This window comes from Leuresthes tenuis, unplaced genomic scaffold, assembly GCF_036924035.1.
Source record: "Leuresthes tenuis unplaced genomic scaffold, fLeuTen1.0.hap1 SCAF_3, whole genome shotgun sequence".
NCBI lineage: Eukaryota > Metazoa > Chordata > Actinopteri > Atheriniformes > Atherinopsidae > Leuresthes > Leuresthes tenuis.
In genome coordinates, this window is record NW_027325357.1 from 5,858,838 (window position 1) to 5,874,256 (window position 15,419).

The 15,419-nt window shown below is 43.7% G+C and overlaps 1 protein-coding gene across 2 annotated transcripts in view; it reads right to left on the reverse strand.

Moving 5' to 3' along the window:
* Positions 1 to 15,419, reverse strand: part of flnba (filamin B a) — a 63,690-nt gene that overhangs the window by 7,338 nt on the left and 40,933 nt on the right. The window contains exons 22-42 of one of the 2 annotated variants that reach the window (XM_072381530.1): positions 15,210 to 15,395; positions 14,568 to 14,882; positions 14,235 to 14,328; positions 13,629 to 13,829; positions 13,267 to 13,440; positions 13,016 to 13,178; positions 12,581 to 12,741; positions 10,185 to 10,476; positions 8,726 to 8,879; positions 8,448 to 8,637; positions 8,129 to 8,376; positions 6,962 to 7,045; positions 5,979 to 6,084; positions 5,413 to 5,553; positions 4,060 to 4,188; positions 3,659 to 3,832; positions 2,560 to 2,718; positions 2,061 to 2,264; positions 1,820 to 1,972; positions 1,544 to 1,666; positions 91 to 357 (exon numbers count right to left, since the gene is read on the reverse strand). In XM_072381530.1, coding sequence (XP_072237631.1) covers positions 91 to 357; positions 1,544 to 1,666; positions 1,820 to 1,972; positions 2,061 to 2,264; positions 2,560 to 2,718; positions 3,659 to 3,832; positions 4,060 to 4,188; positions 5,413 to 5,553; positions 5,979 to 6,084; positions 6,962 to 7,045; positions 8,129 to 8,376; positions 8,448 to 8,637; positions 8,726 to 8,879; positions 10,185 to 10,476; positions 12,581 to 12,741; positions 13,016 to 13,178; positions 13,267 to 13,440; positions 13,629 to 13,829; positions 14,235 to 14,328; positions 14,568 to 14,882; positions 15,210 to 15,395 — 3,718 coding nt within the window. The remainder of the gene's footprint in view (positions 1 to 90; positions 358 to 1,543; positions 1,667 to 1,819; positions 1,973 to 2,060; positions 2,265 to 2,559; positions 2,719 to 3,658; positions 3,833 to 4,059; positions 4,189 to 5,412; positions 5,554 to 5,978; positions 6,085 to 6,961; positions 7,046 to 8,128; positions 8,377 to 8,447; positions 8,638 to 8,725; positions 8,880 to 10,184; positions 10,477 to 12,580; positions 12,742 to 13,015; positions 13,179 to 13,266; positions 13,441 to 13,628; positions 13,830 to 14,234; positions 14,329 to 14,567; positions 14,883 to 15,209; positions 15,396 to 15,419) is intronic. The other variant, XM_072381531.1, reaches the window with a different exon arrangement.

Genomic DNA, 15,419 nt, shown 5'->3' on the forward strand with positions numbered 1-15,419 from the left:
ATTTCATATTAACCTTTTTGGTTTTATAGTAAACGATAATTTTATGAACTCAGAGGTAATGACTATCAGGTTGTGTGTAATTTTTTGTACCTGGCTCTCCTGCCAGTGCACCCTCCAGTCCCGGACCTCCTGCTTTCACTTTTGCAGCACCGCCCTCTCCAAGTGGGCCCACAGTGAACTGGAAGGGGCTACCCGGCACATGCACGCCCCTATACCGCACACTAACGCTGTGCATGCCCATCTCCGTAGGCACGAATCGCACACAGTAGGTATCGCTGCCAACGGCAACCAGCTCAGCAGGCTGATTGGCTCCAGAAGGAGATGTAACCTCAGCAGTGACGTCTTGCATATCGATTGCTGCAAAGCAAAGAAATGGTAATGGGTTTAAAACAGTTCTTTTCTTTTAAATCTACACATTATGCCAATAAAGCTGTGATGAATAGAATGCATTGTTTTTGGGAGAATGACAAACGAGGAAAAGAAAAAGAAATTGATATGAAATGGAAGGCTGGAAGGAAAAAGTTTGAAAAAGATTAGATTGAACCTAAAAGTTTACGCTCTCAGATGAGATTGTGAACTGAATTTCAGTTTGAATCATTTAGTCATTTCAGGTTTTTGAATGTAGACTGACTGACATTAAACAGGGTTAAAAATGATGGCCAAGTGTGCCAAAAGTGAAATGACCGGAGTAGTTCCTGAAGCTGATGTATATATCGTCCATTTCTCTGGCATAAAATCAAAAAGTAACCCTAAAAAAAAGATTAAGTGACGCTGCAAAAAAAAAAAAAGAAAAAAAGAAAAAGCATGATATGCCGCAAACCTTGTGCTGCAAGCCCAGTCACTACAACGCACCCTCCACCCCAGCACTGCTAACTGAACTGCGGGCATCAACAACCCAAACACCCCTCGCAGCTCTCCGTCTTCCCGCCAACACCAGACCAGATAGGCCAGAAATGAGGCGGACGCGCCCAGGGGAGAGGCTCTGATCCCGGGTGACAGTGGAGACACGAGCCGTGCGATAGCTGGATCTTCCAGACAACCGGAGGGAGCAGTAGGAGCGGAAGAAGGTGGGACAAAGGAGCTGCTGAGACAAGACCAGGAGGAACCAACTCACTGGAGGAAAGAGATGAGGAGAAGGAGCAGAGTATGAGGATAGCACAAAAGAAAAGAGGAGAACCTGAGGAGAAGAAAGATGATGGAGAGAGAAAGAAACAAGTCAGACTGGAAAACATGTGGACAGGACTGAAGAGAAGATACAAGGACAAAAAGCTTAAGGAAAAAAGTGTAAAAATAGGAGAGAAGAAGCAGTAACAAAAAACTGAAAAGTCAGAGCTCCTAAACCTCCTTTTCTAAAGATGTTTAGTTTCTGACGCTGCAGGACGTTTTTACACTGGATGGCTGACTGTCGTCTCCACACGATCTGAATCGTGTCGATGATTAATGACCTGAAAGGATCTTTTCCTGTGATGTGTGGAAACAACTCAGGTTTTTTATTGTCCCAGTGATCAGACACCTTTCTGTGGGCTTGTGCGTTTGTGTGTACCTGGTATCTTCAGGTTGAGGTCACACACACTCCCAACGCTGGCAACAGACGCCGCCTTCTGTCGCCGGGTGATGCTCTCCCGTATGCGACCCTCACCCGTCACCCGCACTGTAAATGGACTTCCTGTTGACAAATAAACACATAAATGCTTCATTATTCCTCCTGACACATACAGCTGTCACCATAACTTTGCTTTTAGAAGAGTTTGAACCATTATTTTCTTTGAGAACTTGAGGACTTCCAGCAGTGGAAGCTGGGAAGTTCGTTTGTTCTCACCTGGGACGTGTTCCTCAGCAAAACGGACCGAGACGATATAGTTTCCAGGTTCAGTCGGACAGTAAGTGACACTGCATGTCCCATCCTCCAGGTCCTCCGTCTGGATGTCCACCTTACTGGGACCTTCAATGGACAGGGCCAGACCACCATAACCTGCGCACAAACAAACCGATAACCATGGCAGACAAGCAACTTAAAATGTTGTGAACAGCCAACTGGTGGCAGAGCCTTCTGTACTGACCGGCCTCTCGTGTGTCGACTACAAAGCTGGTGTTGTTGAAGGTGGTGCCCTGGACGAGGCCGTCACCGTGAGCTTTAACTCGGCTGGCGTCTCCAATCTCAGACTGGACCACCATGATGGTGATGGGGCTGTTGGCCACATGCCGCCCGTTCTTCAGGATGCTGACCTTGTGCTCACCCACCTCCCGTGGGATGAAGGAGATACCTGGGAGGAGGTGGGAGACGCAAACAGAAAGATGAGACCTCTAACAATAAGAGAAGGTTAAATAGATATTAATAACCATTTCTTGTTTTCTGGCTCTGAAATGTGCATTTGTGCTGCTGTATATTCAGTTGCTGCTCATGTACAGAGGTTGTAGCGTCTTGAGTCCCAGCCTGGTGCCTTTTATTGCACGTCTTCCCCAACTCTTACTGCCACCTTTCCCATCTAATAACTGTTGACTAAAGAGGAGTATCCACCCCACCCCAAAAAAAACTTAAAAAGGATTTGTGTGCATTACCAATGTGGTTGTTGGCCATCCTCTTCAGCAGGCAGGGCTCTTCGCGGCCTGAGGGCGCCCTGATGCTCGCTGTCAGCAGGCTGAGGTCCGTCTCATTAATGTCCAGAGAGAAATCTGCTGCTGAGCCCAGTTTGACCTGAGAACGCCTCTGGTTGTCCTCTAAAAGACAAAGAAGAGACAGATGTGGACATTTAGCTCAACCACACCCTCCCAAAGCTGTAGGAGAAACTTTGGTGGTCCTAAAAAAAAAAAAAAAAAAAAGCCTGCAACTTCTGCCATTTTATGACTGTGAAAGCATGTATGCCATTAAATCATTAAGATAATTAAAATCTGCTCTGTTAAATATCAGCCCTCTGAGTTTAAGCCACTTTACTCCTCTAATCCAATACATTTGGCTGAATGAATGCATTTCGTCCTTTAAAACCAAGTATCTTTGGCCGTTTGTATCATCAAACTGATAGAAACCACAATTTCCTGTTAGATCAGCTGCAGCAGTCCTCTTAAAGGTGTACGACTAACCTAAAGCCTAGTTTCACATCTATCAGAGACAGACAAACGACCCAAATCTGAAGAGTCAGGCTATGTGTTAACACACGAGACATGATTTATGAGGCTTGCAGAGACGCCCAAGTCCCTGACTGAAATATCTAGCATGTTTAATATTTTCAAGGAGTCAGCAGAGGGAGGAACGTTGAGCAGAAAGAAAGGGGTCAGGAGACCCGGAAAAACATGTTGGTAAAGTTAAAACATTACGATTTGCTCAGTTTTCACAAGCTGACTTTGGTTAAACCAGTTAAACAAAACAGACTGAATGACCAACTTATTTCAGTGTGTAGCGTTAATGACTCGAGAGAGAGGCTTTTTTTTTTTTGCATGACTGCTTCATCGAGATCAGTCTGATGAGTCAGGGATAAAGTTTTAAAATGTTCTTTCTGATGAAGGAAACAACCAATGAGTCAGCGTTTGATACGGAAATATGCATTAGCTATTAAAAAGAATAAGGGCCAATAAAGAGGGGCAGAAATAAGGATATAAAAGTTTGTTTTCAGGCACATCTGTTGATCATTACTGATCAGAGTGTGTTGGAGTGCAGTCTGACCGGTGATCTTGGCAGTGAAGGGGCTGCCGGCGATGTGCTCGTCATTGTATTTGACCATGATGTTGTAATCTCCCGGCAGCATGGGCAGATAGCTGACGCTGCACGTCCCGTCTTTGTTGTCCACACAGCTGATCTCTGCTTTGGACGGACCCTCAATGGCCAAGTCCAGACCTCCTGAGGAGACAGAAACGCAGACCGTTCAGACAGAACAGTAAAATCCTTCCTCTGCATTGATAATATTCTAAAAAGAAACTTGTAGTTTGCATTTTAAAGTGGACATTTGTGTTCCAAACTGAGTTGCTACTATGGGAAGTTACCACCCACAGACTACATTTTTAACTTTAAAAATAATTCTCTACAAATACGTTTTATTTTAAGGTGTATGGTATGAGCCAACACACCATCTGAGGCATCCTCCGTGTAGACCGTGAACTTTGCCATCTTGTTGGCAACACCGTAGCTCAATCCAGGACCGTAGGCTGTGACGTTGGGACTACTGACATGATTCACATAGAACTGAAGCGGAGACTCTGCAAAACACATGAAAGTCAGCACAACCAGCAAAAGCAGTCTATCGTCCCTTTTTGAGGACGTGCCAACAGCAGATGCCTGATGTTTAGGGCCCGATGCCGACACCCCTTAGCCCCAAACTCACCATTTTGCCAGTACAAGCTGCCCTGTTTTTATAAGGATACAAGGAGTTGCGGTCATTTAGCCCCTCAACGAGGGTATTGGGGAGCAGTTCGGATGACTAGAAGACAACTACTCCGTGATCGCCAAAAGAAAAGGGAAATGCGGGTGATCATGCGAGGAAATTCAACATGAGCAAGAACATGAGCATAAATGTGCTGGTGAATGAACCAGGCATAGTCTGGGTTGTTTAATATTAGCTACGAGTGTAATCCAGAAATAAACAAGTCTGGTGCCCAGAAAAAGATTTTTTAACAGCAGTTTATATTCACAAAAATGTGCACAGAGATACTGCTTGGTAAGAGAGCCGAAATCAGTGAAACGGGAAAGTATGGTGGGCAGATTGGCTTATTTCAGCCAATAATGCTCCTGATCAGACATTTCCATCTCCTGTACTAAACTTGCTGTTATATTGTTATAGATCCATTTATCATGGTTTCATTCATTTTAGCATTGCAGAATGCAATAATACATTTCAGTTTGACCCTTTGTTTAAACATAATAAACTATGCATAAACTTAGTCTGAAAAGTTTTATCCAGCTTGGACTGGGAGACCTTGACTGGCCAACAAAGAGCTAACAATGTCTTGGTGTGCAATGATCACAGGCTGTGATCCAGACGTTATCGCCCATCAGTGGCTAAAACAGGTTTAATCTCTACAGGCAAAGGAGCACCATTAAGAGGACAGACTGAACACAAAATCTACTACTACATATGTTTAGATATCTGTAGATTTGAACTTTATAAAACTTAAAGAAGAGTGGCATCAACCAGAATTACTACTTTACTGCGTACCTTTTAAAACCAAACATGCATAATACATCCCAAACCTTCCTTACATAGTTTCAAAAAGGTCTTCATCACACAGAAAAACACAAATGACTCCATTTTTAATCTCAAACACAACGCCAGTGTCTGAGCTCTGCCAGCAAACTGATTCCTGAGGGGGAGATGCCACAGTTCTTTCTAGACACCGGGCGTCTCCATTTTACCGTCCTAACCTCAGCCCTGAGACCTGGCAGCAGGCGCCTCTATCGTGTTGCTCAGGGTTACGTGTGCTGACCTGGAATGTGTGTGCCGTTGTATTTGATGTGCATCTCGTGCAGGCCAGCCTCAGTGGGAGAGTACTGCACCGTGACCGTCCCATCCAGGTTGTCTGTAATCAGCGGCTGAGCCGATTTACCTGAAGGCATCAGCACCTCGCCTGAAAAAGAGAAGTAATGAATGAATGCCTTTTGTCATTATACAGTGTTCAACAAGCTTCTCCTGTGCTCAGTGCAAAACAATTAAAGCAGCAACAACAAGTAAATAAAAGTGCAGATTTGCAAAATAGAAATATAAGAATAAAAAATATAAAAGTATTTAAAAAGTATTGTACATATTATTTACATGGCTGGTAAGCTGGTTTCCTCAACTGTTCTTGTTTTTAGCACCACATCAAGGCCAGTTCTATGAATCTCCCATTTAACTCTTTATATCGTGGCTTGTGTTGATATATCACTTTGTACAGATCCATGTTTCCTCAGGGCATTACAAAGACACTTACAGAACTCTATTTGGCACATTTTTCCCTCATGCAAACCTTCTGAATCAGACAAAAAGCTCCCAGAGCATCGATCTGTGCCTTACCAGTGATTTCTCCCTTCCGGAAAGAGAAGGGTATCACCATGTCAAACGGTCTGAAGCCGCTGCCGTTAACGCTGCTGTTGACAGTTTTGTAGTTTTCTGACGTCACCTGGAGAAGACAGAGACCAACGGAGTTTAGCAGGAAAACGACTTCTCAGCGACCTCCCGTGCAAACATGCTGCTGCATCCAAGCCCCGCCCACTCAGGGGCATCCTAGAAAGTGTAGTGCAGTGGAGCGAGAAGGAGGAAGAGCGTGATGATGATGATGAAACTGTGATGCAGCCACAGTGATGAAAAGTGCACTGAGGAAGAGCGAGAAGTGACGGCACCAAAACAAAACCCCTGAATAATAAAAAAAACCTCAAACACCCGAAACCATAGCAACGCATTCTCACAAACAGTTTATTTCATGATGTTAAAAGTTTGCTGCGATCCCATTGGCTGAGACAACAAGAGAAGCGATGACATGGAGGAAAAGCAGTCGAGTGAGTAAACTTGAGAGAGATGTTAGGTTTCAACTTGCAGCCATTCCCCTGCAACAGAGTGTGTCTGTGTGTGTGTGTCTGTGTGTGTGTGTTGGCCAACTTTATGCCAAACATATCATGTAGTTCAGGTAAAAAAAATTTTTATTTTTTTTTTTATTTTTTTTTATTTTTTTTTTTAAATTGTTTCATAAGTAGTTTCTTTTGGGAGTTTTTTTTGCACCCTATGACTGAACATATTAGCGGAGCACTGACTAACAACCACTTTACACAACTTGGACCCACTCAGGTTTGACAAAAACAATAAAAGCCTTATTTAAGGTTTGCTTTCATAGGAAAATTAACAAGAATATACTATACTTACATTATATATTAATATCTTAAAGTTTCAGCTCTTTTTAAAAACCAACTTACAGCCTCCCCAGAGATCGAAAAGAACACACATTTCTAAAGTATCTCTGAATGTTCATGTGTAAGAGTGTGTTGGTGTGTGTATTGGGGTACCCATGGCTGGAAGCCAGCTCCAGGGGGAGCGGCCTGATTCTGTAGAGACGTCTGCTCTTGCATGATGGGTACCTCATCAGTAGCCTGAGGACATGACAGTAAGGATTAACACATGTAACGCACACAGGCTCAGTCTCTTCCAGCCCATCGACATGGAGGATTTTCTACATCAAAGTCCCCTAAAATTATTGTGAGTGGAAACAGAAATTTAGAAGAAAAAAAAAGCCTCCACGACTGCCAATATTCACCATTAGTATGAAACTGAAACAGTTTATATGTTCTGCCTCAATGTTGCAAATATTTTAATATGAATTAAGAAATCTCTGCACATTTAAGGTGATTTTCTACCCCTTAAAAGGAAGAACTAACTCACCACTCTGCATTTTGTACAAATAAACAGCATAACATCTGACATATGAGCTCCAATTAAAAGGATTCTGTTAACGTCTTGAAATAAAAGCTACAAGTGTCAATCTAAATGTGCATTAGACCGTTAAAACATGAGGTATGCTCCCATGTTCTATCACATGTTAAAGGATAAACTTAAGCTGGGATTTTAGTTCAGACAGAGATATGATGCTATTTTTCTGTGTTTGATACAAACATAAAACGTCTTTTGTTGGAAAATAAAGTGAAACAGAAAACCTAATAAAGCAAAGACTTCATGTGGAGTGATATGCTGCAGTAAAGGGCTCCACATGCATTGATTTTCATTCATTCTGTGCAGTCTAATCCAAACCCTAACCAGGACCACAGAAATGGACCCCATAGGTTTTAAAGGTCTTGTTGATGTGAGCCATTTAACCAGAAAAGGTCCTAATGAGGTAAAACAGGATTAACTTTTTATCCATCTGAACAGACACTGCTGTTGGTAAATCACAGTTTGTAACCTTGAGGCAGAACAGAATAAATAGTTTAACTGCAACCAGCTGAAGGAGTTTATTGACAGATGTGGATGGAAACCATCCACAAAGGAAAATCCACTGAAAATCTCAAACAGAAGACTCATTTTTGGATCCCAAAAACTACAATAAGCCAAAATACTGTGCCGCCAGCGCCTCGTTTCAGGCCCATCTCCTGCGTTCAAAAGCTGTAATAGGAGACTAATGTTTTTATGAATCCATTCTGGTTCCTTAAAAAAGAAACAATTCTGTGTCCAACACTCACCATGACCTTGAAGGGACTGTGTGGCACGTTTTCTCCTCCGAAGCGGACGTAGATGACGTAGTTTCCAGGCGCTGGTGCGGTGTAGAAGATGTCAAAAGTGCCGTCTTCATTCTCGAGCACCTCGGCCTCCACCTCACTGCCGTCTGGCTGAACCACCACACAGCTCACTTTCCCTTTCCCAGCACCCTTAGTGTTCACCACCAGGCCCAGCTCCTCGCCGATGGCCACCGTGGGACCCACGCCTGGACCTGAGAGGAGGAAACTTTAGATCTTTTTCTTGAATGGATTAGGTTTCTTACATTTTCTTGTGCTTCTGTACCAGTGACTGTGCATTTGCTGGCGTCTCCGGTTGCTGTAGCACGAACTCTGAAGGGCGACGCAGGGATTTCATCACCGCCGTACTTTATGACGATGGTGTAACGGCCAGTACGGTCGGGGACATAAGACACACTGTATGTACCATCACCGTTGTCATGGATACTGGGATGCTTGGGTTTACCATCCTGGTCCTGAGGCAGAGGGAAGAGCAACAGCTCAATGAGACATCTTCTGTCCTGTGCATGTTTTAGGGCAGCTGTGTACGTGAGAGTTACTAACCGTGATGACCACGTTCAGCTGGCCCTGACCGGCGTCTCTGGCATCAATATTGAACTCGACAGGGAAGCTGGCAGGGATGCCGTTGGTCAGCCCAGGACCACTGGCTCGCACTTTACTGGCATCATGAGTCGGCAAAACCCGGAACTTGAAGGGACTGAGGAGACCACAGAGTGAGTTAAGATAAAACACCAAAACCGCTGATGAGACCAACAATTATCAATGGAATCAATCTGGAATCAATCCTGGAACAGAGTACATCTTGGATTTTCTTTTAGTTTAATTCCACTAGTTAGTTCATAAGTCTGTCACTCAATCAGGTGAACTAGAATAAGAGGCCAGAACTATCTTCAGAATAATTATGTGGACCATTTGAAGGAACCAGGACCAACCAACCCTGACTACTTGTTGCTAAGTGAGGCTCTAGCAATTTATGGAAAAAAAACTAGCACATGCAGGCAGAGAGCAAGATGGTTGGTTTTCTTCTGGTTTTTAAAGTAGCAGACGTGACCTGTTCAGTTTATGACTGATGGCATGAAATCAGATTCTATAAGTCTTCATATCTTATTTAAGGATGTGGATTCAGTTCATTTGGAAACTTCCCCATCAAAATAAACCAGAGAGGGGTCAGGTCAGCGGTTTTACTTAAAGCAACACAGAGCAGTATCTTCACCTGGGAAAGACTGCTTTCACACATGCAGTGACTCCTCTACCCCACCACTTCTAAATGTTGAACCAAAAAACAGGTGAGCTTGTCTCTAAACTTTTATAAATGACTGAAGCTATTCAAGTCAATTATCTGAGAGACACAGTGTGAGCAGGCATGTCTGCAACATTTTTTCTTTTTCTCATTTTTTTTTTCTCTCGTCTGCAATGAGATTCACGAGTAAAGGCTGCAAACCAGCTGTATTTCAATCAGTGCATCTGTGGCACAGCAGGGGGAGGCAGGCTCTTCCCTGGGGGGGGGTGACCACACACCATGTCAACACTTCTCACACAATTTCCTCTCAAGCAACAATCCTGGGCCTGCACCTAATGTGAAAGCCTCTGATTCCTGTGCTCAGTGAGTGTGAGTCAGCTGCCCTGATCATCACTTGTTCTTTATAATATGAGTTTTGAGAGATGTGAGTTTTGGATATTTGAGGAAGTGCTGAAAGGCAGAGATGTGGGTGGTGCTTCTTAGCATTTTTGTAGATCCAAACTCACTGAATGAGGAAAAAGTTAGTCATGCTCCGTACACGTGTTTTTTTTTCTTATGGCAAAAACTGAAGAAACTGCTGGAAAAGTCCATTAAAGCCTAATAAAGCCAAAAAACCAGACCGAAGACACGTCAGGAAACTCAAGCAAATAGCTCAGCATCAGTTCATACAACATTCATATAAACAACAAACATTTCAATATCTTCCATCTTTTAACGGATTTGCTGATTCCTGAACCAGCATCCTTTCCATGTGCTGTGTACCTGTTGGGGACGTCCTCCTCTGCATACTTGATGGACACAGAGTACGGTCCCTCAACAGATGGAGTGTAGGACACATCATGAGTCCCGTTCCCGTTGTCAGTCACCTCCACGGGCACCGCGACTCCTTTAGGACCGGTGACGGCCACGGCCAGCGGGGCCACGCCGGCCTTCCTGCAGTCCACCGTGAAGGACTGAGGAATGTTTGCCCTGACTCCTGACTCCAAACCTGGACCAGACACCTTGACCTTACTGGAGTCCACCACATCCTTTACTGGAACATTGAATGGACTACCTGGAAGGAGGAAACATTGAGGAAAAAAGAAATTCACTTTAAATGTCTGTTACAAATATCTTTAAGCGTTTCTAAGAAATGTTGCACCAACATTTTAGTTTCATCGCTTTGATGAAGTTTGTTAAGAATCAGCACAAGTGGAGCCATCCTCAGCATGAAAACATTTTTGTTTCCCCAAGACAATAATTCATTCTCAAGTTCAAGTTAATTTCAGTAATGTTCTAGCCTCACAGTTCGTTTGGACGATGCAGAATCATCTCTGTAGAAATTGAAAGATACGGCAGCCTAAATTTTCTACATTAAAAGGTCTCCCACGGTGAATCGAAACGACTTGATCCACTGAGTTCCTTCAACAAACAAAGGTTCCACAGTAAAGTTGTGTAAAGCAGCAGAACCGCCGACTCATCCAACCACAGAACACGACTTCAGTGCCTTTCTGAACTCTGGGAAGTCAGGGGGGGTTTGGGGCGTTTATTTTTGTTAACTGATCGATCATTTTCTGGTAAGTTTGGTACAAAGTGTTGACCAACGACCCACCCGTGCTTGGAAGGACTAAAGCAGCGTTCAGATTGTCAACTCATTCCATACAACCGTTGCTGTGTTCAACATCTGTTGCCACAACACTGACATAAAACTTGATAACAAATCTGTGTGCACACTCATTTTCCCTTTATTACACAGCAACTACCTACACAAACATTGACCCCAGCTGTTGCTGTATAATTACCTTAAATCTACTAACAAATTATCATCAATAAAAAGAAAATCTGTCATAACAGAACTGTTAGAACACTGCATTTCAAAGGGGAGCTAATTACAATGTATTCCAACCCGTTTACCACTGAGACCGGATGTCAAGCTTCAGATATGGTTCTTGAGGAGACGTTGAAGCACAGAGCATAAATCCAGTGCATTTATCCATATTCAATGCTCAACAAACCTCATCCAAGTGGTTATACAAGGATGTGAATGAATCACATGGTTTTCATAAATGCCCAAGGTTAAACTTCAGATGTGCTGGCATCCTACACGAAACATGCATTAGTTACCATGTGTTGTACCATGTGTTCACCAGCTGACCCAGAGTCTCTGCACCTGTAGTAGCTGCTTCCCATTACTGGTGGGGAAGCACTTCAAAACTGTTCGAATATTCTAAATAAAGCGAAGTTTGTCAGGGGAGACCGTGAAAATCATTCTTTGTTCTTCTGTCTGTTGAATAAAGATTCAAACTTACTACAGATTTAAGTTCTGGCTCCATTTTAGAAAAATCTTTCCTGGAAATGAGGATAGTCTACTGCTAGAAAAAGCTTTTTTTTCTCTCCTATGAGGGACCACAGAGGCAGAAATGTAACTGATCAATAAATATTGATATTAAGCAGGAGCAGCAAACGGGTCATTTCTTGGTTTTTTGAAAAATTCTGCCCCAGTTCACCTTTTAAACCCGCCCGTGCGTCGCCAACGCTCTTAAGTTCACTGTTGCACTTGGCTTCATTACTGGCCGACAGCAATGCGTCTGCACCTCCGGGCGACGCCTCCACTCAACAGAACCACAAAGCCACAGCTGCTTATGAAAGGTGTCGAACAAGGAGACACGCTGAGCTTTTGTAAAACGGGGTCAATTAAAAATTCAACTGCGGCTTTTTAACGCGAGCCAGTAACTTCAGCCGCATCTTTAAAACATTAAATGAAACACTCAACGTGTCCTTTTACAAGCCGCAAACATCAACAACATCTTTATAACATTAACTGAAGAACTTTAACAGCATCTTTAACATCAGTGCCTATTTATAGACGAAAATTAGAGAAAAGGCAACGAGGTCCTATAAAAGTTACTTTAAAGACTTTATGGCAAACAACGATGCAAGATCTCATTTTATTCCTTTTTCTTCAGGTTGTAAAAGTTATTTCACATGCATGTGATGAGCTTTCTCAAATTATTTATTCATCTGTGACCATCTAGATTTGAAATGAGCAGTGAGCTCTTAAGAGAACAAAGCGAAAAACACCTGCAACTCTCCCTCAAACAAACTAACAGTCAAACAATCTTATGCAGATGTGCTGGTAAAGTTTCTCAAAGGAACACAGTTTAAAAAGCTGATCTCACCTGGGATGTGCTCCTCTCCGTAGGTGACGTTAACGTTGTAAAGGCCTGGTGTGTAAGGAGTGTACTCAACACTGCAGCTGCCATCTTTGTTGTCTTTGCAAGATATCTTCGACTCTGATGGACCCTCCACGGTGATGCCCAGGCCGCCGATACCTGCGCCTCTGGTTAAATGACAAGTTAGACCCAAAGTTAACAAACTTAAATAGGCGATATACTGGAAGTGCCAATCCATCCATACTCCAATAGCTGGTTAGATTCTAGATCCAAATTGGATTTATTTATTTCAGACCAGCAACCTCCATCTTTTGCCTCTTTAACAAAAAAAATACATTTATGAGGAAAAAAAAACCAAGCTGCTGATGTTACTACTTCATCCACATCAAAGACAGATTTGGAAATCAAATCATCCTTCTGTGAAGTGCTCATTTAACATACCTGGTTATGATGTCGAAGTGGTTGGGCTGGTCAGTCAGGCCTTGTTGGAGCCCGGGGCCGGTGGCCACCACCCTGCTGGGGTCACATCCCTCTGACACGGGAACCTTGAACGGGCTCTTAGGAACTTGAGTGTCATCATAAAGAACCTGGACGCTGTGGACACCTGAAATATCCAGACAAACGGCCGATGAAACACGCTGCACTGTAGTCTGGTTGTGATTAAGTGTCTCAGTCCTGACGTGGAGCGTTACCGTTCTCAAAAGGAGTGTATTCGATGCCGTAGGTCCCGTCAGCATTGTCGGTGACCACACACTCCGTCAGCACTCCAGATGGGTTTTTGATCTCTGCCTTTATGTGATCTCCTCCTCGTCGAGTGAGAGGACGGGCGTCCACTGTGAAATTTGTGGTGGCCTCTCTGAAAACAGCTGGAGATGACAGGACAGGCCTTGTTTAAATGCAGTCTGTTAAAGCGCTGTAGTGTTCTCTGTGGCTCGGGAGGACCATTCTAAAGTCTAAAGAAACAATTCATTTTCATATTTAAACAAACGAGCCATCTTCAGTGTCCCTAAAACAATGAACCCGTTTCAGACTAAGCAGATGGACCACGGCGCACCTTTTCCTTCCACTCCAGGTCCGAACACTTTGACTTTAGATGTGTCGACAGCTGGGTCCACCATCACTTTAGCAGGGAACCCGGGGACAACCTTGTCGCTGTACTTCAGCAGCAGAGTGTACATGCCAGAAGTCAGGGGGATGTAGGTCACCGTGTACGTCCCGTCTTTGTTGTTCACTACCTCAGTCTTCACTTTCGCACCTGGAACAACCAGAGATGTTCATTTCCAGCACAGAACTTCACATGGTCCAAATATTTCAACATGCACAAAGTTCACCAGGACACGCTTCTTATTCCTCTTTCTGAAACCTGAATAACATCTTATTATTCTTTGAAGAAAATAGTTATTTGACAGAATCCATGATACTGTAGCATGTAAACACATTTTCCAGGTTTCTGTACATTTTCTGTTCGGATTATAGCAGTTAAGATGATGAGAAAGTAGAAGGAACCGTTTACACATGTTCAGAAACAGGAGGTTCAGGGGTATAAATAACCCTGTGAAGTTCTCATGAGAAACTGAGAACTGGGATTCTAATGTGCAAGTTAACACACTAAGACATGAATTAATCCAACTGTAATGAATGAACGCTGTGTTGGCATCACCTGAACCCAGATCAGAGTCCGGTGCTGCTTCCAGGCTGAGTTGGCCCGGTCCAGCCTGTGAGCAGTCCACATTCACAACACTGGTTTCTCCAACCTACACATACATAAACAAGCTGGATGAGATTATGGTCAACAGTTGAGCTGCAAAGAGGGGAAACATTTTCTTACAACAGTCAAATTTGGACCAAAAAATGAAGAGGAGGCAACAACATGACTGCAGTTTCAAGTCTGCGAAACCTTAAAACAGTGGAAAAATGTGTGAAACGTGAGAATTATCCGTAATAAGTTTCTGAAGTGCTGCTACACAGTCCATCAGCCTCTCCACATCCTCACCTTGGCTCTCTTCAGGCCAGACCCCGAGGCCACCACCTTGGAGGGATCAAACGGCATCTGGATGTCGGCTTTGAACGGCGAGCCGGGGATGTGAACGTTCTCAAACAGGATGTTAACCAGGTAGTCTCCAGGCTCGGTGGGCAGGTAGGAGACAGAGCAGGTACCGTCACCGTTATCGGAACATTCGATCTTGGCCTCGGTCGGTCCCTCCACCGTCAACCCCAGACCTCCAGTGCCGGCACCCTTGGTGTCGATGGTGAACTCAGCCGGGCTCCCCACCAAACCTCCCTTCAGACCGGGACCGGTGGCCTTCACCTGCAACAAGTCCAGCTTTAATTCATACAATTTATTTTGGCCCATTTTAATTTTCTTAATTATTTCAGGACCAAAATAATCAGACGTAGTAAACTCTAATAAACAACTATGGGTCTGATTAAGGATGTGGAAATGGGTTCAATATTCCAGTTCATTTTACAGTTTACAGATTGTTTTCTGTTTATTTTCGTGTTGGTCTTCAAAGATTAGCAAAGAGACACTAGATACAAAAAAACCCAAAAAAAACACATTGCTGATCTTTTAAAAATTGATAAAAGAAGGAATCAAAACTTAGAAAAAAAAAAAAAACAGGAGTAAAGCCGTTACCTTGCTGGGGTCCGGAGGCAGTTGGGCCTCCACAGGGAAGGGGCTCCCAGGTACAGCGTGTCCATCATAGGACACGTTGACAGTGTACATCCCCTCCTCTTTCGGGGTGTAACGAACCAAACGAACACCCGCTTTACCGGGCTGAGGCTCCACTTTACAGGGTACTGCTCGCTGGCTGGGACTCAGCTAATTCACAAACGCACACAGAAA